Here is a 23,203-nt window from a genome sequence, read left to right on the forward strand (position 1 = left end):
CTCTTTTCTTTTGTCAACGACAGATTCCAGCTTTCCACAGTTTCCATATGCAGACTTCATTTTCGATTCAATTCAGGCATTGCAATACGTCTGCAGGTGATTTGATTTTTAAATATGGGGAAAGCTCTTTGAATATATTTGGTATGAAAGAGTGGAGCAAAAATATTTTGGCTCATAGGAGTTGTTTTGTGTTATCACAATTTTACAGCAAAAAAAAAAAATCAATATGTGGATCATTTTAGAGCTTGGAAATTTCCTTCAATAGAGGTGGCACAAATGGGCTCCATTTCCCGTGACCTCCCTCGCTAGCATCCCGAGTAAGGCGCATCCTCTTTCCAATAAAGTTGCCAGCATACAAACTGCCTATTTTATGAGCGACCAAATGGATTCTAATGACGGTCGAGTGTGCGTTGCTATGACCCAGGCCAGCCATGCCACCATTAGATGATGCAGATGCCGCTGTTGCGCAGACATCTTTCCACATGTCACACATTAGGCTTCACACGCGTTGCTAAAGGGGCCAAGGGGCGGTTGATAGTTTTCGGAAATATCACAAAATATGGATATTTCTGACAATACACGCATGTTTTTATGTCCAGCTGGCACATTGAGGCTAGCGTCATTCCGTACACTGCCACCAGCTGGTCCGATTTATGCGTAGCATAAATCATTAAATTTGTGTGATGGTATAAGTATAATCCATACGAGTAGTTTAAAGTGGAGATAGTGTTTTTTTAGTAGTGCAACCACAAACTTTATTGCGGTTTAATATATACGATTTAATATGACCTTAATTGGATGTAACAGATTTTAATTCACAAGTAAGCAACCTTGTTTTCATTGCACCTGCATAGGAGTGTGTAAAAATTACAAAAGTCCCAAAACTTTCCCAACTGGAAGTGTTTTTAATTTCCATATTCAAATCACAGGAGCGGAATAAAATCAAACCAGTGTTGCACAACAAAGGAATATTTGTCCATCTCTTGGTGAGCACAGATTGAACACTCACCTTTTTATATCTTTAATATACATGATAGTTACAGCCCCATTCATTGAAATAGCTGGATTGAGGGCATAAATATAGAAAACTGCCGTGCGCCGCTGAATGCGAGTTGGGAAACGCGTTTTCATCTGTTGGTTGCCATGTAGACGCGTGAGAGGTGGTGGAATGGGCTTTATTACTCTACGCCAAGCTTCTTCTTCAGGGACTCGGGCATCTCTGGGGGAGGAGGGCGGGGCAGACGGAAGTAGACCTTGACCGAATCATAGATGAACCACTGCAGCGCCGTCAGGGTACCGATCATGATGATACGGGCGATCAAGCCCTTCCACACACCTGCGCAGAACAAAAAAAAGGCGGATATGCAAAAATACACAAACAATGTGATTGATGACAGCGTACTATTCCATTTCCCTTTGACAGACATCCTGATTAACTGTCCGTCCACCTGGCTAGCAACACTGGGTGATCCCGTGTCTGTCGAGGACACGGTTGCCAGTGGCGCGAGTAAGCCGGGGAACAGGTAGACTGCTCTTACACGCCAATGACTCAAGCACCTCCAACAGTACAGCCGGAAAGCTGCAGAGGGGCTCAGCTCAAGAGCACAGCGCCCTCTGGAGGTGGATCTAAGGAGCGTGTCAATTTTAAAAAAAAAACGGTTGAAATACTTTTGACACCCACCTTTGGGTCCGAGCCGCTTGAGGACCTGGACGGCGGTGCTTCCCTTCTCCTTGTTCAGAACAGACACCACAGAATCGGCTGGGTGGGACACAATGGCGCAAAACACGCCAGCTGCACACAGAGAGGAAAATGAGTTACTCCAACTGGATTTAAGGCATTTAAAAAAAAAAGAGGAATGTGTGCATTCTAACATGGCAAACAGTGAGATTCCACTGTGCCAAACTTGCGGCGTGATTTCGAATTTTCCCCCGTGACTTACCGATGTAACCAGCCACGAAGGTGACCACCAGCTGCTCGGGTTTGCTGCACTCGCTGCGGGGCTTGGGAACGACGTACTTGTAGAGCATTTCCACCGTGCGCTCAAAGCAGGCAAATTTCATCATGGTGTAAGGGATTTGCCTCATCCACAGAGGTACCACGCCCTTGTAGAATCTAGGTCAGATATTGGGGGGCAAGACCCGAGACGTCATGGCGCTTTTTATGTCATACACATCAAGCTATTACAAGTGTCCGTTCCCCTGGCTCGCAACGCTGGGCGATCTTCCCGTTCACAAAGAACGGGGGTTCCGGCGGTGCGGCTAAGCTGGGAAACAGGTAGACTGTTCTCACACGCCAATGACTCAAGCACCTCCGACCGTACAGCCCGAAAGCTGCTGAGGGCGCCCGGCTCACAGCAGAGCGCCCCCCAGAGGTGGATCTAAGGAACGTGTTTTGTCATTGAATGACAATTCAATGCCGCAGTTGTGTACATGCTCACTCAGCCACCAATGGGAAGACGACGGCATCACTTACGCCCAGAGACCCTCCTCGGCGTACATCTTGGGGACACACTCTCGAAGGGTGTTGGCGTAGCCCGGCTGGGTCTGGATGCGCACTTTGACAGCCTCCATAGGAGCCAGGGCGATGTCGGCAAAGAATTCGGCGCTGGCTGAGGCAGCAAGGTACAGCGATGTTCTCCACATGTAGGTGTTCTCCTGTATGATGACATCACGGAAAATAGAAAGGCGAGTCCAGACAGGCATTTTTTTTCTTTTGTGCGTGTGTGAAAGAGAGTTGAGAACACGGCACTCACCTCTCCGAGCAGGTCGCTGTAAAAGATCTTAAACACTTCATAGAAGCCAAACTTGCAGAGTCCCTGCATGGAGTAGCCGATGAAGGTGGGGGCCCAGCCCTTAGCCAAGCCTCGGACACCGTCCTCCCTCACGGTTACGGAAAAACCATTGCCGATGCTCTTGTACTTGTCTGGGTTCACCTTAGGAAATTTAAAAAAAAGTACAGTCAGGACCGGACAAGTGCATTTTCTCCTCAACCTTTTCCCCCCCGCAATTTGGCGAGTATTTGTAATCTTTTCTAAATGGCCACGGTCATTTAGAAAGCACATTTTAAATTGATCAAAATTACGTACAACATGCCAATATACGACATGGTTGACTGTGTTTCAAATTAGCCTCATTTTATGAGCTTCTGGCTCATGAGTGCATTTTGGAGCCACGACTGGGAATTCTTGCCGAGGCCAAGCTTTAGATTTCCATACAAACCTGCAGACGACACTTGACAAGGTCGAGGGGTACTACCGCTGTGTGCGTGAGGCCGCAGCTCAGGATACCCCCAAAGCCACACAGGGCATAGTACTTGGAAGAGCCAAACTCGCAGCTAAATTCCTCTGTGTGGTAGAAGGGGACAACAAACATGCGACATGCAAAGGGTCACATGCAAAACACAAAAGGGGAAAAAAATCAACACCAATTCAGAGCCACATAATGGAAGAGTTGTCAGGAAATCCCCAAATCTTTAGGGAACACCTTTCCACTGGATGGTAGTGACGCAACTTCACATGCTTCAAATGATTACATGTCTATAATTGCAACACTGCCTGTTATCATTTAAAAAAATTATATTGATGTAAATATTTCGAAAAAGGTCATTTTAAACAATTAGAGAGTAGCGTTGCATCGAGGCAACGCTGTACCAGGCAGCGGAAAAGGAAGATTACAGTCTCAATTCATTTAAAAAAAAAAAGGACTCTTCCTTTTATATGGCTGTCTCACACATGCCACAATTTGTCGGAACACCCAAAATATCATTGACAAGTGATTTCGGTTTGAACTTGAATGGACCACAGTGATGTTTTCAAAGTCCCGAATCGTACAAAACATTTGAACTTTCATACCTCATTAACAATTAATGTCAAACTGCAGAATAGTCACTGCACAATAAAGTCATGATTACGCCTGTGAATTTGTGCAACCCATCAGTGTGATCCAAGATCCCCGACAACAATTAAATCCACATTTAAAACATTTCTGAAATTATTATGACATGTAATTGTACTTTTACCTTTCAAATCAGTCTTACCTGACAGGTCAGAGACAACGCTAATAAAATGACGACTCATCATAAATATAATCCGTATCTCGCATTCAAATTGAGACAGAAAAAAAAAATTGTAATGGATTGCCCAGTCAATGTTGATCAATAATCCCTCACAGTCTCGTCTCCTTGACCTACACTCTACCTCCATTGGCTTAAGAGGAGAAGGGGTCAAACGACATCACGTGCGTGCAAATCAATCAATGAGGTACGACGCATGCCGCCATGTAGTGATCACGCCAATCTGCATGCCAGGGTGGGTGGCAGGGGTGGGAACTTTACAACTGGATTGTCTCCATTCTACATGCAAATTCGGAACTTAAAAAAAAGGATAAAAATGGGGGGATGTCATGGATGGAGTGCAAAAACTGACACCAAGCCGAAAAGACAGACCTGCATTCTGCATTTGACCAGATCGAGGGGAACCACTGCTGTGTGTGTGGTGCCACAGCTCACAATCCCACCAAAGCCACACAGGACCAAATACTTCTGAGAGCCAAACTCACAACTGTCTCCCTCTGAGGAAACAGGTTAGATTTAAAGGGAAAACAAATCCATAAGTATAAAGCATTAAACTAGATTTTAAAAAAACGCGCACAAGTTAACCTGTTGCTCTGATAAACCCAAGTCAGGAATGAACCATCGGTTGGAAACTTACTAGCTTGGCATTTGAAAAAGAGCTGCCAAAGCAAAGGGCAAGAGTGTTGTCAGAAAATAAAGCAAAGTCACCTCAGTTTCACCAAACTCTCCTATCCCAACATAAATAACTACACGAAGCTTATCAACTCCAATTGAGCCGACCAACTTGATTATTAGTAGAGGTCACGCATAAAGACAACACTCTTTACCCAAGTACCTGTATTTTATTGCAATTATCTTCCCCCAAAAACCGTATACCGCTTTTACAACCAGGCCTATTGTGAAACGCCAGGACAATTAGTTCTCGTTTATCGACAGTGGCCACTAGTCTTCACGGTGAATATGTAGAGTGCTATTAAATTAATTTGGGCCATGTTGACATAGGTATTGCAAAGATTATCCCACGCCCGTTTCAGTTCTGCACAAAAAGGAGATATCAATGTGTCCTTCCTTGTCCTCCATTAGCGGCTTAGCTTTCGCAAAGGCCTGAGGAGTTGTTTTCACGTCGCTTAAGAGCACCGAATACAAACGTCGAGATGCATTGCACCTCACATAGCAATTAAAAATGAAAAAACGGGACCAGGATGAAGGAACAATGTGATAAAACCGGTTGGCTAGGCGAACGCCGCTAACACGAGTCCTGAGGGGGGCGGCCTGCGGAAGAAGGGGGGATCGTTACCGTCGGCTGTGGCGGCTGCTGCCAAGCGGCGTGTCCTCTGCACACTCTGCTGTGGTTCCTCCACTTTCTGGAGGGTGAACAAGGGGGCGCTGAATGGATTGGCCCGGGCCAGCTGTGTCAAAGTAGAGGGATACATGCTGGTGGTCCTGCCTGTCCGCGGAGCTGCGCTGCAATGAGGCAACAAGTTAGCTGTGATCGGATTGAAGCTACAGGGAAAAACGACCCACCCACGCCGATCGGCGTGCCATAACGAACCTGAAAAGACAACACGAATGTCGCGGCGTTTGCTTATTTAAGACCATCGACCACCGTCGTTCAAGCGTGTGTCAAAAATACAATCGATCTGCCCTGAATGCACTGCTAGCTTTGATGCTACACTGCAATGCTAACTTGACCGCTACAAGGTGGAATGGTTGCTCCGGTGTCAAAACAAGGAAACTAACGATGACAAGATGTTATCTCGAGTTGACATGCCATAAGATGACAAGCACACTTTATAACCTTGACGGATGTTGACTGCGTTTGCTTTCGAAGTGACAAATTGGAACTTACTTTGCGTGCGTCTTAAGATGGCGCCTCCACTTAGCTGCAAACCGGCGGCTCCGAAAGGGAGAGAACGACCTCCCGGTAGAGCTTTGTCCTTTCGTGACGTCACACACCGACCTGTGGGAGGGGCTAAATGGCTTCTTCTACGATGACGTTGAATAAAATTGCTCTTTAGTCCACCTACCGGTAGAAGAAATAAATACACCACTACGAGCTGTTACTTAAAAATGATACTGAACAGCAAATTTTAAGCCTATTTTAGACACCCATTTCTAAAATTTCTTTACTTTTTTTAAGCACGGGACATTTACATTTTTAAAAGCTTGCGCAACACCAACAAATTGACCAAAACTTTTCGCTTAGACAAAAATAAAATGCACATTCCACAGAATCACGTATTTATACTTCGGGTGAATTCAATAATTGTGACGCAAAAACATCATTAGGTAGAATGTAGTAAGACATTTATTATAAAGGAAACATTGAAGAAAAATATTTGTACGGCTTACATTATATTTGGATAATAAGCCTACAAAGCTGGCTCAAGTACAAAATAAAATCCCATCTACCTTCAAGGCTACGACTATTAAGACTTGCGCTCAAAGGCAAATGTGAGAAGCAATCTTACATACACAGTTAAGTTCAAACACACCATGCAAGTATAAAAAAAGATAAAAATACAGTATTAGTGAGTCCACATCAATTATGGTAATTTGGGCTTTTATATAAGTGGCTGGCTTTGTCGTGATTTCAAAGGATGGGCCAACATCCAGTCAGAAAAGAAATGAGGAAACAACGCAGACAATGATCATTTCATCATTTCAGACCATTTACGAAGAAAAAAAAAAGTGATTCACAGATAAATGTAAATGTTATGAGCATTCAGTCCTCCCCGACTACCTTCACCCTAAACTTTATGCTTTGCTGCTACTGGCCAAATGGGAGTCAGCTGTTGAAAATGGGTTCATGGTATTGGTTTCCATGGCTTGGTAAATAAAGAACATGAAAGCGGCACCTACTGCCACGAGGAGCACCTTTTTCCACAGAGACATTCCCGGACGGCCCACTTTTATTGGACCAGAAGGGGGAGGTGCAGACAGAAGCGCGGACGCGCTCATGCAGGACGAGCCTTTCGAGGAGGAGGAGTTTGGCAAGCTGTTGATTCTGTTGATAACACGGCTCTCCGTGTAGGAGGAAGAGGTGGAGCTGCTGAGGCTTTTCATCGCTTTGGGAGAAAAGAAAAGAGAGTTCTCGCCATTCCAGAGATCGCTGGAGATTACCGGGCGACCGGCGGCTCCCCGGATTGGCCGCCTGCAAGTGGCCCTAAAAAAAAGAAAAAGGAAAACAACTTGTGGTTCAGGTCTTTTAGTTGTTGACAACTCCACAGCCACACACAGAAAAGCAGTAAAAGGCATTTAAAAGATATTTTTTTTTAATGAAAGCATTCCTAAGTACTCTGTACTCAAGTACTTACATGATGCCTGTTGGACTATTGACATCACTGACAAAGAGCTCTTTAAGAATATCGTTCTCGTCCACTTTGGGGGTTTGGTCATGGGCTGCTATCTTCTCCACCTGAATAGACAGAGAAATTGAGAGGATTGCGGACTATTTTTTGCTAATGGAAAGCAGAATGTTGACAAGGCCGCGAAGGTCAAGGCAGCAAACCCGTCGCGTTCAACATGCCAATTTTAGAGGCTTTTTGGACGCAGAGTGAAACGCGGGCGACGATATCGCGAGCAGACGGCAGGGGTTAGAGCCAAAAGTCAGCCATGAAAAGAATCTGCCGTGCGGTGGAAACGGCTAATCCGCGTCATGTGCTTCCCGTCTGACATACGGCGTGGCTTGGAAAGGGATTTGAAAAAGAACTCTCTCTCATGGGAGTGACTGCACTGTACTCGAGCAAAAAGGAAAAAAAAACTTCGAGAAAGGAACTTCGACCCGTTTCATCACACACACTCCACCAGAGCTTGTAGAATAATGACGGCAGTAACTCTGAAAACGACTATGCTAGCAGCAACGACACATAATTACCGGAGGGGGAGGAGCTACGTACCGTCTTGTGCTCGCTAATGCGAGTGCGTGTCACGAGTGGCATCTTCCCTCGGCTCCGAACTGGCCTCTCCACCACTGGAACTGGTTCAGGTTCAGGTTCAGTCACTGGCTCGGGCTCCGGTTCAGCTGTGACATCTTAAAAAACAAAAAAAAGATACAGATAAAGATACAAATCTGACCTCTGAGCCACACGAGAGTTGGTATGCGCGATGCAAATTAAATTAAAAAATAATTAAAACAGGGTGGCCCGGTAGTCCAGTGGTTAGCACGTTGACTTCACAGTGCAGAGGTACCGGGTTCGATTCCAGCTCCGGCCTCCCTGTGTTGAGTTTGCATGTTCTCCCCGGGCCTGCGTGGGTTTTCTCCGGGTGCTCCGGTTTCCTCCCACGTTCCAAAAATATGCTTGGCAGGCTGATTGGACGCTCTAAATTGTCCCTAGGTGTGAGTGTGAGTGCGAATGGTTGTTCGTCTCTGTGTGCCCTGCGATTGGCTGGCAACCGATTCAGGGTGTCCCCCGCCTACTGCCCGGAGACGGCTGGGATGGGCTCTGGCACCCCCCGCGACCCTGGTGAGGATCAAGCGGTACGGATGATGAATGAATGAATGAATTAAAACAGTTTCAACGAACTCCTCTCCAGTTACGACATTTGCCACGTGAAAAAAGTGGGCGGGGATTCAAAGAAGCGATGTTAAGGCGGGGGCCGCAAGGGGCTTACCGTCCTCCTTGTCGCTGTAGAGGTCCGATTCTGAGTTGCCGTTGTGGTTGACTTGGATTTCGTTCACCGCTATCTTTGTGATTGTCGCCTGCGCGGGGCCGTCATCGAGGAGCTTCTGCAGCTTCTTCTCGTACAGTTTGCGCGTTGATGCTGTGCGAAATGGGACACGGCGCTTGTGAGTTTTACCGCCTGTGCGCGGTGAGTGACGTGGGGGGTGGGCGCACACAGTGTGCGAAAAGAGGCGCTCACCAACAATCGGGCCGGCATCGACTCCGTGTTTGAGCAGCTCGTCCCTTAGGTAGTCGTCAGTCAGGGCGGTCACGTCCAACTCGTCCGGTAGAATCCTGTCCGTCTTCCTGGGCGCTTTCTGCGAAGAACGCGGCAGGACTGAAATGGCGCGACGAGCGATTTTGTTTCCTCCCGTGACCTTGTTGATGTTATGTCGAGCATGGGACAGACTGAGGAATTAACACAGTGTCGCCTTTTTTTTAGCTGCGTTAACGTTCCAAGAGCACAAGGCCTCTCCAAATTGTCAGATTGGAAAAATGAGATGCCAGGATACTAAACGTTCTTTTTTCGCAGTTCACTTTGAGTGACGGGATGTAAAATCATTCTTCAACCCTCGGTTGAAGAATGTCCACTTTGCGCTTCATTTCCTGAAGAATGTGGACTCATATTTTTCATGAAGCCGAGCAGGTCGAATATCTTAACAATTCCTGAAACGTGCGATCAACTTTTCAGCTCGACACCTGCAGCACGTCATGGCTGCATGAGGCAGAGTTGAGGGGGCGGTCTTGATTTGAGCTCCGGCCAAGTTTTTTTGTAATCACAACAGTCTGGCTGAGGGAAACAGGGGGGAAAAAAAAACGAAGGCAGAACCAGCCCGCGTTTCCCTCCGCAGCGGAGCACGCCCTCGCTTTCAGGGACATAACTAAACCCTGAGGTCATTAAGTGGATGTTAGCCTGCAAGCCGTATGGAGCAAAGCACCGTGCAAGCACCATCGGCTTTTCCTTTGTAGCCCCCCAAAAAAGAATCATACATCTTATTTCTCCCAAAACGCTTCACTCCTCGCTTCTCAGCTTTTTTTGGCGCATGGGAGCAGCAAAATGTGGAAATGGAGGAGCGAGGAACAAGGAGGCTGCAAATAAACCAGATCGAGGAATTTCCTTCCAGGCGTAACCACTCATCTCCTGCGGCTCGACGACTTTTTACGAAGAGGAGGAGGAGGAAAGCCTTCATGCATGACAATCTGCACGGGGTTCAAACTCCGCCTTCAGATTACTATTTGAAAAATTTGAGGAATGAAGTGTGGTGCGGATGTCTTTGTGACAGGGAACAACACGACTACAACATTTAAAATGTATAATTTAAATTTTTTTTTACATCAATCAAAGAAATCCACCCAATAAATCCCACTCACATGAACGGGAAAAAGTGCGCTTTTGGCACCTGCCCACACAGACGTCTTTTAAAACTTAACACCACAAATAGATCGAGTAGCCCCCACAGGCAGCCAAATATGGCACGTACGACATGTAATTTTATACTCTCAGCTCATTCAATCCTCAGGTCAAGTGGCGATCCGAACAAGAAAAGTCCATCAACTCAGTGGGCATCTCAAGAAACAACTCCACAAGTGTGCTTTCATTTTCAGGAGAAGATGAGCTCCAGAATGCACAGAATGTGCAGAGTCAGGAACATCAAGATGAAATACTTGCACTTGAACATTTAAAAAATAAAATCAGTCAGAAGAGTGACACCCAAATGGGATTTCTGGCCAGTTTGCAAACGTCTGCTCGGTTGGCTTTAGAAGTCACGCGAGCCCATGCTTCCAGGAGTGAGGAATGCAGGCAGCTGTTGACGGAGGGGGATTATTACAGAGGAACGTTGACAATTTTCGAACCAACACAAAACCCAGATTCACGCACGAGCTGTCCACACTAGCGGGTTTACGGATCTTCCACATTGGGTTATGTGTTTGACATAACCTCTTGTGGAAACAGCCACCATATTGTAAAACTAATGCCCATGCCAACTGATAAGCTGGAGAGGGAAAAACCTTCAGCTGTGAAGTGCCATCTTAAAAACGGGGGTTGGGGGGGGGGCACACTCATAGAAACCACTAGAGGGCCACGACAGCTGAAATGAAATTTAAACCCAACAACAAATGGGCCATTCTGGCCGGAGTGAATTTTCTGAACAAAAACAAATGGACTTATAATGACCAAACGTCACGCGTTTAACTTGTTTGGAGGTACAACGTTGAAGCAAGCATTCACACCCAAACTTACTCAATATGGTTACAGTACGTGTCTTTCGAATTGTATTTAAAGACGTTGCAGTTTTACAATTGTGAGCCAAAGGCTTTCCCAAAGTACTCACTTTGCCCGAGGAGCGATTTCTGCTGGAGACCACGGGCGGGGGCAGCTCCTCGTCACTCGAGAAGCCGTCCCAAGTCGCGGCGGCGACATGCTTCTTGTTCTGCGCGGTCAAATTCTCCAGATAAAGCTGAACGTAGACGTCTTTGTTGTGGTTGCCGGTCGGGAGCTCCACGTTGTGGGCCAGCAACTCGCTCTTAAGCTTGTCTTTGGTGAGCTGCGACGGGTCGTCCATGTATTCCGGCATGTCGGCGTGCGAAGACAACAACCGGGGTGAACAGGCTAGCTTACTCCGAGGGAAATTCTGTGAGGGAAAAAAAAGCGGGAGAGGTTGGTGAGATGAGAGCGGCTAACTGGCGCCTCTTACTGGAATTATTCCGCAAAGAAGGATATTCGCAGTTAAAAAGGATTAAAAAAAAGACTTGTAACCTGAAGTTGCGGCTTCTTTCTCTGTCCTAATGAAGTCACGTTTTAATAGGCGATTTGCGGAAAGTGGGAAGAAGCTCCTTCTGCTTGAGTTTCGGGGGTTGGCAATCAACTTTTGGTGAATTAGCGCCACCTTGTGAAATGGAGTTCGAAGGTACAATTTTGGGTTAGTGGTAGCCTGTTCAACTGTGATGTCATCTTCAGTCGACAAACAAACAGTCAGTGGCAAAATGGCGGCCCCCTTGGATGTGTAAAAAGGGATGGATTTTCTCATTCCGTAAACGCAATATAAATCAGAATACCGTGTTTACAATCGTGTTGTGGCATGCAACTCATTGTAAAGAATAAATTTGAATTAACTTCCCCATAACGTATGATTAAACATGTTTGGCAAAAATGATTTGATAATCAAAGAAATGCTTGCACAGCCAATAATGGATAAAAGCTTGAAACTAATTAGGGCCGTAGCGTTTTTGTCGACATTTGTATTAGCATTCCCCATAATGATTTACATTTTGGAGGGGCTAAATGTAACAAAAACTCAACAAAACTTTGCACACATAAGGGCCTGATGAAAACATTGATATTTTAAAAGTTGTCATACATGAGTAGAGAGAAAATTCAGTTTATATTAGATGTAAACAAAATGAAATTATCACAACAAAAATAAAAGACCACCATAGAATGGCTAATGTTCCATTTTGGAGGTTCGACTCCAACACTGTAACATAAAATTCCAGCAAGTCATTCTGAATGTTTTTTATGCTTAAGGAAGATTAAGATTCCTGCAAAGAAAAAAAAGAGTCAAATTTCTTTCTTTAGTGACAAATATTTATACAAAATACTGTAAACACAATTTGTACAGTTCATTCATGGGGAAACTTTGTAGTAAATGCTAGCCACTGATATGAAAACAAAAATCTACTTTGCCGAACATGAACAGAATGGACATATAAATGAAGCAAAAACATTTGCAACACTTGTTTTTTGACCACAAAGCCATTCCTGTTGGCAATCCACATGGTTTACTTTCGAGATGCAGTGAGCAACTAAACAGTGGAGCAAGATAAAAATGACCTTCATCGCATCTGTTGTGGATGTGCTTAAATACACAAAATAACAGTTTCAAAATGCGATCAAAACTTCGTTCCTGCTGTAATGTCCAGCATTTTAATGGCCGAACACATGTCAGGGTGCACGCGACTTGCCTTCAATGGACTTTACGGTCGTGACAAAAGCGGATCAGATCTCCTCACGTTTGCCTCTTAAATACACATCCTCAAAGTGTAATTCAAAGACCTGATGTTTGGATATCGCATGTGTAATCAGAGCTCCGAGACAAAAAACAAACAAACAACAGCATCTCATGAACAGCACAAATAAAATGCTGCACTTCAAATGCTTTGTCGAATTTAAAGGAGAGGCAAAAAAAAAAAAAAAAAAAAAGACAAGACGGCAAAAAAACTTGTCCGCTATTCATTCTTGCAGAAGGTTGTTGATTTCAATACTCCACATATTCTGGGAGACCTTTGGATGCCTTCAAGTCCCCCATTGTGATTTATCAGGTGGGGGGGGGGATAGTTTGGTCACTCGTTCAGTAACAGACCGATGACCTATTGATGGGCAGTGATGAGAAGCACAGAGAAGCGAGTCTTTCTTCTTCTCACGCCTGCCGGTGGGTGTCGTTACCGAATGTAGAACCTGAGCAAGTTGAAATCGTTTCCGTTGGCGGATGGCGTCGCTTTGTTGAAGCTGCTATTTTCCAACAAAGACGTCTTTGCGTAAAAGGATGTCAGTGTTATACCATGGTGTTGCCCTCGCTTGCTTTGTCCACATACTGAAAAGAGAAGAAAGCAGCCGTGGTGACTTTTGGTTTAGAACATGTATCCCCCCCCCAAAAAAAACAAAACAAAACAGCGCAACAGGACATGATGTGTCATATCTTGTCTTTGGTTTTACACTCTCTCTTCACACTTGCATGTTACATGAAAAATGCTTGTGAAGTGACAAGGATTCGTAATGGCAACTGTTTATTTGTGATTATTTCCTGTTGGGGGGGGGGGGGGCAAAAATGTGAAATCTTTATCCACCGGGTTTGTCTTAAAGGGACATTGGACGATATTAACTCCCGCTATAAATGTGTCTGTGTGTGCCTAAAAAACAAAACAAAACAAACATTTCTGGTATTCTAAAAATAAATAAATACATTCAGAATTTTTTCCACCTTTTATGTGAACTATAACATTTGTTATATATAGTTATGGGGTGAGGGTAAAGAAAAAAAAAACATTTGCGGCCATCAGAATATCACGTTTAGACTTTTGACTTGACGTTTGTTTTCAGTGGCTCTGATTAAACCCACACAAAGTTCAACGGTTCTTGTCGGAAAGATGGAAAGATTCCTGAAATTATTATCGTAAAAAAAAGAAAAACATTTTAACACAGGGGCCTTTGATATCAAATTCTGGTGACTGCTTTACAGGCATGCAAGGAAAATCGGCAGTGACTGACCACGACTGCTGATTATCCTACGAAGGCTTTGAAAAAAAAAGCACAGAAAAGAGTCACCCCAAATGCCCCCCCCCACCACCACCACCACACCAGTCGTGGGGCACCTTCATTAAATTGAATTGCTTATTGCATCAGCTGAAATGAGACGGTGATGGCAACTTCACTTGACACTAAAAGCCACGCTGAGAGACACCCGAACAAGAGACTCGGATCGATGCATTTGGCGAACACTTACCGAACTGATGAAGGGCAGGTTGAGGATGGAGCCGAGGACAGGTATCCTTCGGATGAAGCCTATTACGACGGGGAAGAAGCCCCTGGGGACCAACGACAGAAAAGATGAGCCACGGGTGTCGGCATTTGCTTGAAGTGGAACGGCTTTGTGTGCGTGCAAAGCGCAAGTTTCACCGGTTGTGGCAACGTCTTACCTGAAGAGGAGGAAAAATCCATACACCTCCAGCACGACGCCGATGATGGGCCAGCCGATCAGCACCACAAACACGCCTCCCAGGAAGAAACCGGTGGCTTTCATTTTGTGCTTTTGGAAAAAGAAGCGGAAAGTCCGCTCGAGGCCAATGACAAAGGCAAGTCCGGCGACAAACAGGATCTAGTGGACCAAAAAAAAAAAATGAAACGGTGCAACATTAGAAGATGAAACCCAATTGAAGATTTCAAAATACATCTTTCCGAAGCACATACGGAATGTAAATACAGTAAAACACAGAAGAGTAAACCCCTGCAATGCAACATCCACACTCACGTTGCCAATCGCCAGGAGTGCTTTGTCAAAAAATAGGATCATCCCGAAGAAGAGGAAAAACACGCCAAAGCCTGTTAATCCCATCCCGATTTCTGTTGGGCACACAAAATCACACACACAGACACTTGAAAGCCATTTTATAACTTCTGGTATAGTTATCTTATTTTTGTATTTCCTTCTTTTTTTAATGCAAGGAGATGAACAAAATAATCAGTCTTATGGTACTAAAGGCACATGGCGTTTCTCACGATTTGCATGCAATTTAAAGACGAGAACGTTCACTCAGACCAGATAAACTGGAACTCGAGTAAACTGCACTCGTACAATAACAATTTGCAAATACGGGAAACCCCACTACTAAAAACGAATCGCTGGAAAAATGCATGCATGGTCCTGTTTCACCAGTAACGTGTTTTCCCTGCAAAAAAACCCCAGTCGCTCTGGCAGGTGTGGTTTATACTTTTTTTGCATTCTATTTTATTCTGCATTTATCCGATTCCATTTCCAACTGTTGCTTTTGTTCCTTTCACTATTAAGCATTGTTCCGTTTAGAATGGTCCCATTATATCTGAGCAAATGCATGCCCCTAACTAGACTATTATGCGGATGTTCAAAGCAATTTATCTTAATTCAGAAACAAAAGCATTTATTGCACAAAAGAAAGTGTAACGTCGGCATGCATGGCTGAGGCGAAAAAAAATATGAGAGCTAGTCTTCCTAGCTTCAAATGCTAACAACTAGCTCACGAAGCCGGGTTCGTACAGCAAGGGGAAAGCGACTTGGATTGATCAGCAAAAGAAAGCCTTACTTTGCGAGTCCGTTAAGGAAATCATATTGGCAGTAATTTGACCAGTGAGTGAAAAATACAACTATAAGGGTGAAGGGTTCATCCAAGAATCTTAAGGTTGACAGCTGCCACTGCAGCAACAGCCACGTCTTCCGGAAACACACCCTCGCTCCATGACAACTTCCGGAATAGCATTTTAAACACTCCCCACGCTTTATAAAAGAGCAAATTTTTTCTCTCTATATATATATACTGTACCACCTCATTACGGTACAAAATAAAATTTCAAATGTATACATTTTGTGTCGACATTTAATATTTGTATTTTTGTTTAAAAGAAATTGGGTGACTTTCTGCTATTCATTCCGAATGGTAACCTGGAGACAAAACCCAGTTCGCAAGCCCATAAAACTACAGCCATAGTAACCGTCAAGTGTGTTCAACAACAAGGAAAGCGAACACTGTTCGAATGGTCATTTGCATTTTTAGAGGTGACTAAAGTATTTGAACTTTAGTACAGCTCGCTCTGCGTTCGATGGTGAGTATTACCTTCCTGAGCGTGATACTAATTTAGCTAGCTTGCTGCTTAATGTCTGTACAATCAACATCGAGTTACAATTTACAGCGGTGGGGGGATTCAACGTTTAATAAGGCCATTAACTTTTTTTTTAATGGAAATGTTTGACAACTAACCTGGTAAAGTGATGGTGATTTTTATATGTCTTACAGAAGTGATGACGTCATAATTCCACCCTGCTGAAATACTTATTCATTCCAGGATTCATATTTATGAGGTTGGCAGATAATTAACGCCCGTTCATACGATGGATGGTCTTGGTCAGACAAATGGTGAGTCTGGTGTGTAAAAGTAACCACAAAACCTTTTGCATGATGCTGTTTGTGCCAGGTGGCAAAAGAACCCAATAGGGACACAAGAGAGACATAATAAAGGCTGAAGGTGTTGGCCTCAGAGGATAAACTCGTGCAGGTGCAAGACCCGATTGCTTATTGTTGCAACTGTCTAACTGCATGGGAAGGAATTTTCATCAATGTTTTGGTGTCACTCTTTCATGTTCCAAAACATTCAAGTTAGGTTAAATTGAAGATTAATTGCCCAAAACTGGAAATGATTGTTTTATCTATTTTGTAACCTGACACAAAAAAAGGAATACAAAATGAATGAATCAACGAATAAATTATGAATGTGATTAATTTCCTATTCTGTAACAGTTCACAATTTGTTCCATTGCCACCGTTATGCTGCAGGTGTTCAGGCCGAGCTGGACTGTGTGGAGGCCGAGCTGGAGCTTGTGGAGCTTCAGATAGCAGAGCTCCATGAAAAGAAAACAGAGTTGAGTTCCCGCAAGAATGCGCTGCTGTGCAAGCTGGAGGAGGCCTGTGTTGCTGCATCTGCATCATCTTCATCAAGCCAGTCTTCCAGAGGTGGCTCTGAACTGAGCAAAGATGAAATGCAGCACTATGATGGCACAGGTACGAACAAGTTGTAATGTTGCATGCAGTGAAAATAATCAAGCTCACCACAATGAATCCATGACGTTTTCTCATTTTACTGCCCAACGCTTCACCTTTTTTCAGATTTTCCGTGGTCCAAAGATGTGAATCACCACCTGAAGGATTCGTTTCACATTTCCAAGTTCAGACCCCTGCAGCTGACGGCCATCAATCTGACAATGTCTGCAAAAGATCTATTTTTGGTCATGCCCACCGGCAGAGGGAAAAGCCTCTGCTATCAGCTACCTGCAATCTGTTCCGACGGTACGCCGAGATCAAAGCGCAGGCTGTGTTTCGAGTCTTCCGCGAGCGATGAAATGCTGCGATCGTGGTATGATACGCACCGGTAAACAAAAATATGTCTCCGGTAGGTTTTACATTGGTTGTGACTCCCCTGGTGTCGCTGATGGAGGATCAGATCATGTACCTGAAGTCCATCGACGTGGCGGCTGAAATGCTCAATGCTTCTAGTAGCAAGGTAAATAACTTGGGGGGGGGGGGGGTTGGGAGTGGGGGCAAATAACCCACCACGCACATTTTTTTTTTTTGTATCTCCAGAATCAATCAAAGTCAGTTTTAGCCGGCATGATCGACAGGAATCCCCCATTCAAGCTCCTGTACGTGACTCCGGAGAAAATCGCCAAAAGCAAGATGTTCATGTCCCGCCTGGAGAAAGCCTACAAGGCGAATCTTCTGAGTCGCATCGCCGTCGACGAGGTGCACTGCTGCAGCCAGTGGGGGCATGACTTCAGACCAGGTCATTACTTCGAGATCTCCTGTGACTTGGGAATGCCCCCCCCCCTCCCCAAGATTTTAAGTTTGCACCGTAAATGTCTTTCCTTCTGTAGATTATAAACTCTTGGGCATCCTGAAGAGGCAGTTTCCGACGGTGCCGATGATTGGGCTCACGGCCACGGCAACCAGCGGCATCCTCAAGGACTGCGAAAAGATCCTGTGCTTGCAAAAGCCAATCTCGCTCACCACCTCGTTCAACCGCAGCAATCTCTATTATGAGGTAATGTCGCCACGAGAGCCGCGCTGGTTTTATCGTCAGGGTTAAATCCACCGAGCACCTTCATGTCTCTTAGGTACGCGCGAAAGCTTCTTGCAACGTGTTGATCGACGACATTGCCTCACTGATAAAGGGCCGTTACAAGGACCAATCAGGTGCTGCCGTGAACCGGATGACAAAAACGCGTCTGTACACCCGCGCGTTTTTTTTTTTTTATTTAAACGCTGTTTTCCTTTTATCCCGCAGGGATCGTGTACGTATTCTCTCAGAAGGACGCCGAGTCCGTGTCCTATGAACTCCAGCAGAGGGGCATCGTGACCGCCCCCTACCATGCCAACTTGAACCCAGACGATAAGTCTTGCACTCATCGCAAGTGGACGGCCGGCGAAATCCAGGTGCGCATTGGGGAACGCTACCCCGTTAATCTTCTCGCTGTCAACGCGGTGGGATCTCGTGTGTTCGCAAGGTGGTGGTGGCCACGGTGGCATTTGGCATGGGAATAGACAAGCCCGATGTCCGCTTTGTCATCCATCACACCATCAGCAAGTCCGTTGAAAACTACTACCAGGAGAGCGGACGGGCGGGTACAGTCATCCCAAAGAATATCTGCGAATGATGTCCAGTGCCGCGCAAAAAAAAAAAAAATCTTGACCGTGCTAACTTTTAAAACTGACTCTCCAGGTCGGGACGATCTTCCGGCCGACTGCATCGTCTACTTTGGCTTCGCCGACATCTTCCGCATCAGCACCATGGTCGTCATGGAGAACGTGGGTCAACAGAAGCTGAATCAGATGGTGGCTTACTGCCAGAACGTCGACAGGTGACCTTTTCGCGCCGCCGCCGTCCCCCCCCTTTGCACGCGGTTATGTAACCAGCAACCGTCTCTCTGCACTCGGCAGGTGTCGCCGCTCTCTCCTGGCAGTTCATTTCGATGAAGTGTGGGACCAAAAACTCTGCGACCAGATGTGCGATACGTGCCGCAGCGAAACAGGTTTGTGTGTCTGTGTGTGCGATGTGACTCAGTCGGAGCCTATTATGTTCTTAAGCGTGTGATAATCATGCGAAAATCCAGCCCTTGAGGAGGATTCCGCCGCCTGTCACCTTAAGACTGCAACGTCTTCCCGAAATCCCATCAAAGCGCCTTTTCTTAAGCGGCGGCCCCCTTGAATCATTTTCGGCGCCGCTAATAAATAAATACAAATATTAAAAAATATCATATAAAAAATATAATAATATAATATAATATAATATAATATAATATAATATAATATAATATAATATAATATAATATAAAAAATATAAAAAATATAAAAATATAAAAATATAAAAATATAAAATAAAAATAATACTGCTACTAAAATTGGCTTACGTTATTGAGCTAGTGAATGACTTTCATCTCAAAAAAAAGTTGACTTTTGTACAATACCGATCAAGCCTCTCTCTCTCTCTCTTCATCGTCAGACATCATCACCGTGGACATTACCGAACATGCCCGTCAAGTGGTGGAGATTTTGGAGCTCGCGGCATCCGCGAATGAGAAGCTAACTCCGCTCAAGTTGGTGGAGGCCTGGATGGGGAAGGGCCCCGCCAAGCACAGGAAATCAACGGAGACCACCACGCTGTCCCGCCGGCAGGCCGAGGATGTGATTGTCCACCTGCTGCTCCAAGGATACCTCAGGTTGCGTTTCACGTCGCTGACTCGCAATGACTTGATAAGCGGTCCGCTGTAGTGACCGCTCTCCCCTGAAAGGGTTTTTAATCGTGTTTTGACTCGTGCCGCCACACACACAATGGATTATTTTCAAATGTCAGGGTTCCATTCCCCTTGAGCTACTAACCCCTTCATTTTATATATTTTTTTAGAGAGGATTTCAGTTTCACCCCGTACACCACCCACTTCTACCTAATGCTGGGCCGCAAGGCTCCGCTGCTGAAGAGCCAAACTCACACGCTGAGCATGAAGATGCGGTCGGCATATTCTCAGTCGTCGGCGGTGAGTTCAAATTGTTATTCGGGATTCGCTATGCGCTCTCACTGATCTGATTTGCTTCTGAGCTCTGATTCATTCATTCATTCATCTTCCGTACCGCTTGATCCTCACTAGGGTCGCGGGGGGGTGCTGGAGCCTATCCCAGCTGTCTCCGGGCAGTAGGCGGGGGACACCCTGAATCGGTTGCCATCCAATCGCAGGGCACACATAGACGAACAACCATTCGCACTCACACTCACACCTAGGGACAATTTAGAGTGTTCAATCGGCCTGCCATGCATATTTTTGGAATGTGGGAGGAAACCGGAGCACCCGGAGAAAACCCACGCAGGCCCGGGGAGAACATGCAAACTCCACACAGGGAGGCCGGAGCTGGAATCGAACCCGGTACCTCTGCACTGTGAAGCCCACGTGCTAACCACTGGACTACCGGGCCGCCTAGCTCTGATTCACGCTCCATTAAAAAAAAATAAAAATGTCACTCTGGTGCTCACCTTCAGACCGAAGTGGAGGCCGGTGGGGCTTGGTGGTGATTAAATCGCCGACCTTGCGGTGGCGATTTTTGCTCAGGCGACGGTCCACCAAGTTCACCCAAAAAAAAAAAAGTCATTCAGAAGGCTGAATATCACCAACGTGAATTTCGATCTCCCGCTCGGCCTTCTTAATTGAAACCGTGCTCCCTGATTGAGAACTCTGCACATCACCCATCTCGGATATTGCTCGTGCTGTCGTTTCGTGGCCCTTTTGCTCGCTTTCCTCTAACGCCTTTCTTCCAACTGTCATGTCTATTTGTGCCTGTCTTTCGTCAATATCACATTCGAATAATGTCTCGCATTTTCCGAAGGCCTAAATCCCAGGTAAGTCGCCACCGAAGCTGCTTTTTCCCCCAAGATGATAAGGTAACTGTGTCAAGGGGATTGCTAAACCGAGCAATTTGATCAATGTATTGGCCGACGGTATGCATCTATATCATCGGCAGATCAGATTTGTGATTGAATGGCTTGTTGCGGAAGAGATTCGGATGTTCAACAACAATCCGGAAACCGCAAAGGCTCCAGCTTGCTATATTTTTTTTTTGGGGGGGGGGGGGGGACGCATTTCTAATCAAAATGCGCAGTTTAGCAATCATCCTTGTTTTTTTTTTGTCTCTCTCTTTGGGCTGGTACTCTGTTGTCCGCTCCCTTTAGGAGTCTAATCCCCTTTGGGTAAAAATTGTTGTCGTCGTTAATGGCCAACAGGTAAAAACAAAGAGAAACCAGGAAAAAGCGGTAAAGGGATCAGATCAGAATGATGAAGAAGCCCCGGTGTCCAAGAAAACCAAGAGAGCGCTCAGATAATCATTCCAGAGGAGAACCTGACAAAGTACAGTCCATCATTCCTGTTGTTGTTGTTATTTGTTCCCCCCCCCCCCCCCCCCTCTTTTGCTCATCGCATGGCAATCAACAGACACTGGAACGATTCAACCTTTAAGAATTAAATGACGACGTGGCACTTGGGGGAAGCACTTATGATTCTTGCTAAACTCCGGCGCATGCTCACGCTAACCCTCGTCTGAAATCGGACGCGGCTTGGTTTCTCGTGGAAAACTGACTGTATGGGCAAAACAATCTCAAAAAGATGTTTTCCAAAATACTGACGGTTATAATATTATCAGATCCAGTTACCGGCATGGAATCGCAGACGCTAACATTTTACTAACCACGGTTGCTCCGATTATGGTTTTGCACGGAATCATTGTGTCCGCCAACCTCTCGAATGACACGCTCCGTCTTTAAGGCAACAAGCACAATTTCTTGATGCGCTTTCAAACGATTCCACCCTGACCCCGATTTTTGTCACGACAGGACGTGGCCCCACCCAGCGAGGAGATCACTGATGCGGTCTTTCACTCCTTTGTCAAGGAAAACAGCCAATCGAAACCGAAAGAATTTCAAGCACCCAAGCACCCGCCGAGGAACCCAAACGTGAACCGGGCCGATGAGACGGACAATCGCACTCGACGTGCAGTCGAAGTGAACGTTGAGATCAAAACCCCAGCGAAACGTAAATCCGCCACTCCGCAAAGAGCGAGAAAAAAGCCCCACGCAAATGTCACGCCGCCGCTCGTTCCATCTCCGTTCATCGTCGACGACCCGCCGGCCCGCACGGTCCCCGGCTCTCCCTCCCAGGCGTCTTTCATTTCCGAAACTGCGGCCGAGGAGCTCTGCGACCTGCGCAATTACTACAGGAACCAACTTCGGAGAATAAACTACATCTCGCAGGAGTATCTGGGGCAGCCCGACGAGTCAGGACTGCTGGCGTGTATCCGGCAACCTTTGAAGTCCCTGCGGCTGCCCCGCAGAACGGCCATCACCCAGACGGCTCGTAGCTTGTGGACGCGGGTCAGCGGCCGCAGGAAGCTGCTCCGCCGGTGACCGTTGGGGTTTCTCTTGTGGTTAAAACTGTGCTTTGCCGCTCCGTTGCCGGCGTTTCAATAAATATCTGATTTTGCTATGCCGCCGTCCTCCTGTCGAATGGATTTTTCAAGCCCGGGGTCTCACACGCAGCTCCAGTCCCCCCCCCCTCCCTCACCACCGCCGCTCTTTTCACGGGACTGACCTCTGGCCATGCTCATCTCAAGACAGTCTAAAGCGATTATTCGCATCGCTGTCGTTTCAAGTATGGGAGACATCCGCGACCGCGTGCCACGTGAAGCGCATCCGTCGACGGCGGGGAGAGAGTGATATTCATTTCAAAAGGATGCCAGAGCGATAGAAGAAGCAGCCAGAAGATAGAGGGAAAAAAAAAAAGCAGGCAGATGCCAGGTAGTCTTTGCATTATTCATATCAGCACACGCCACGTTATGGTTTCAATAATATATTTTAAAAAAAACGTAAAGATAGTATCTTAGACTCTGTGAATAAATGATCTTAAGGATTAGAACCTTGTTTCTCCCTTCCTGTCCTCAAGGCTCATTGAATATTCATTTAAATTGTGTTCCTTTGCCGGATGTTGTTGGCTTTTTATTCAATGAGGTTTCTGTCCTAAAAATAACTCGGTGAATTTAGGATTCCAAACATAACAAAACAAAAAAAAAAGTCTCAACTCGAATTCAAGTCGCACCTTATTCAAGGGCACGACAATAGTTAGGAAGCAGAACA

General features: G+C 45.8%; 4 protein-coding genes and 2 non-coding genes across 11 annotated transcripts; 1 reads left to right on the forward strand and 5 right to left on the reverse strand.

Moving 5' to 3' along the window:
- Nucleotides 1-885: 885 nt before the first annotated feature.
- slc25a3a (solute carrier family 25 member 3a) lies at nt 886-6,064 on the reverse strand. 3 transcript variants are annotated; one of them, XM_052055795.1, is made up of 8 exons: nt 5,922-6,064; nt 5,370-5,536; nt 3,220-3,344; nt 2,754-2,933; nt 2,474-2,655; nt 1,941-2,113; nt 1,682-1,792; nt 886-1,336 (listed from the first exon to the last, which is right to left on the reverse strand). In XM_052055795.1, exons 2-8 carry the CDS (start codon nt 5,503-5,505, stop codon nt 1,179-1,181), a joined length of 1,065 nt encoding a protein of 354 aa, XP_051911755.1. In that variant the 5' UTR covers nt 5,506-5,536; nt 5,922-6,064; the 3' UTR covers nt 886-1,178. The 3 variants fall into 3 exon arrangements, with proteins under 3 accessions (XP_051911755.1, XP_051911756.1, XP_051911757.1); XM_052055796.1 differs by lacking the exon at nt 3,220-3,344 and adding an exon at nt 4,445-4,569; XM_052055797.1 differs by having other exon boundaries at nt 5,370-5,531; nt 5,922-6,051.
- LOC127594356 (small nucleolar RNA SNORA53) lies at nt 1,436-1,640 on the reverse strand. Its single transcript, XR_007960757.1, has one exon. It is a non-coding gene; the product is annotated as a small nucleolar RNA SNORA53 (small nucleolar RNA).
- LOC127594357 (small nucleolar RNA SNORA53) lies at nt 2,187-2,392 on the reverse strand. The gene has a single exon (XR_007960758.1). It is a non-coding gene; the product is annotated as a small nucleolar RNA SNORA53 (small nucleolar RNA).
- Nucleotides 6,065-6,357: 293 nt separating the features above from the next.
- On the reverse strand, nt 6,358-11,638 carry tmpoa (thymopoietin a). 2 transcript variants are annotated; one of them, XM_052055793.1, is made up of 7 exons: nt 11,495-11,638; nt 11,070-11,369; nt 8,936-9,053; nt 8,687-8,836; nt 7,972-8,105; nt 7,390-7,490; nt 6,358-7,238 (listed from the first exon to the last, which is right to left on the reverse strand). In XM_052055793.1, the coding sequence occupies exons 2-7, from the start codon at nt 11,310-11,312 to the stop codon at nt 6,830-6,832; spliced, it is 1,155 nt and encodes a 384-aa protein (XP_051911753.1). In that variant the 5' UTR covers nt 11,313-11,369; nt 11,495-11,638; the 3' UTR covers nt 6,358-6,829. The 2 variants fall into 2 exon arrangements, with proteins under 2 accessions (XP_051911753.1, XP_051911754.1); XM_052055794.1 differs by lacking the exons at nt 11,070-11,369; nt 11,495-11,638 and adding an exon at nt 9,307-9,472.
- Nucleotides 11,639-12,300: 662 nt separating this feature from the next.
- Nucleotides 12,301-15,735, reverse strand: golt1ba (golgi transport 1Ba). 2 transcript variants are annotated; one of them, XM_052055799.1, is made up of 6 exons: nt 15,571-15,735; nt 14,763-14,854; nt 14,431-14,609; nt 14,238-14,319; nt 14,003-14,028; nt 12,301-13,328 (listed from the first exon to the last, which is right to left on the reverse strand). In XM_052055799.1, exons 1-5 carry the CDS (start codon nt 15,593-15,595, stop codon nt 14,020-14,022), a joined length of 387 nt encoding a protein of 128 aa, XP_051911759.1. In that variant the 5' UTR covers nt 15,596-15,735; the 3' UTR covers nt 12,301-13,328; nt 14,003-14,019. The 2 variants fall into 2 exon arrangements, with proteins under 2 accessions (XP_051911759.1, XP_051911758.1); XM_052055798.1 differs by lacking the exon at nt 14,003-14,028 and having other exon boundaries at nt 15,571-15,734.
- A 74-nt stretch (nt 15,736-15,809) lies between these two features.
- recql (RecQ helicase-like) lies at nt 15,810-22,920 on the forward strand. Of its 2 annotated transcripts, XM_052055788.1 has the most exons (16): nt 15,810-16,087; nt 16,328-16,398; nt 16,816-17,040; nt 17,146-17,325; nt 17,433-17,539; nt 17,620-17,818; nt 17,910-18,076; nt 18,150-18,228; nt 18,320-18,468; nt 18,540-18,657; nt 18,755-18,893; nt 18,973-19,064; nt 19,535-19,751; nt 19,937-20,066; nt 21,302-21,425; nt 21,908-22,052. In XM_052055788.1, the coding sequence occupies exons 2-15, from the start codon at nt 16,374-16,376 to the stop codon at nt 21,398-21,400; spliced, it is 1,926 nt and encodes a 641-aa protein (XP_051911748.1). In that variant the 5' UTR covers nt 15,810-16,087; nt 16,328-16,373; the 3' UTR covers nt 21,401-21,425; nt 21,908-22,052. The 2 variants fall into 2 exon arrangements, with proteins under 2 accessions (XP_051911748.1, XP_051911747.1); XM_052055787.1 differs by lacking the exon at nt 21,302-21,425 and having other exon boundaries at nt 21,908-22,920.
- Nucleotides 22,921-23,203: the final 283 nt, after the last annotated feature.

Source organism: Hippocampus zosterae, chromosome 21 (genome assembly GCF_025434085.1).
Source record: "Hippocampus zosterae strain Florida chromosome 21, ASM2543408v3, whole genome shotgun sequence".
NCBI classification, from domain to species: Eukaryota; Metazoa; Chordata; class Actinopteri; order Syngnathiformes; family Syngnathidae; genus Hippocampus; species Hippocampus zosterae.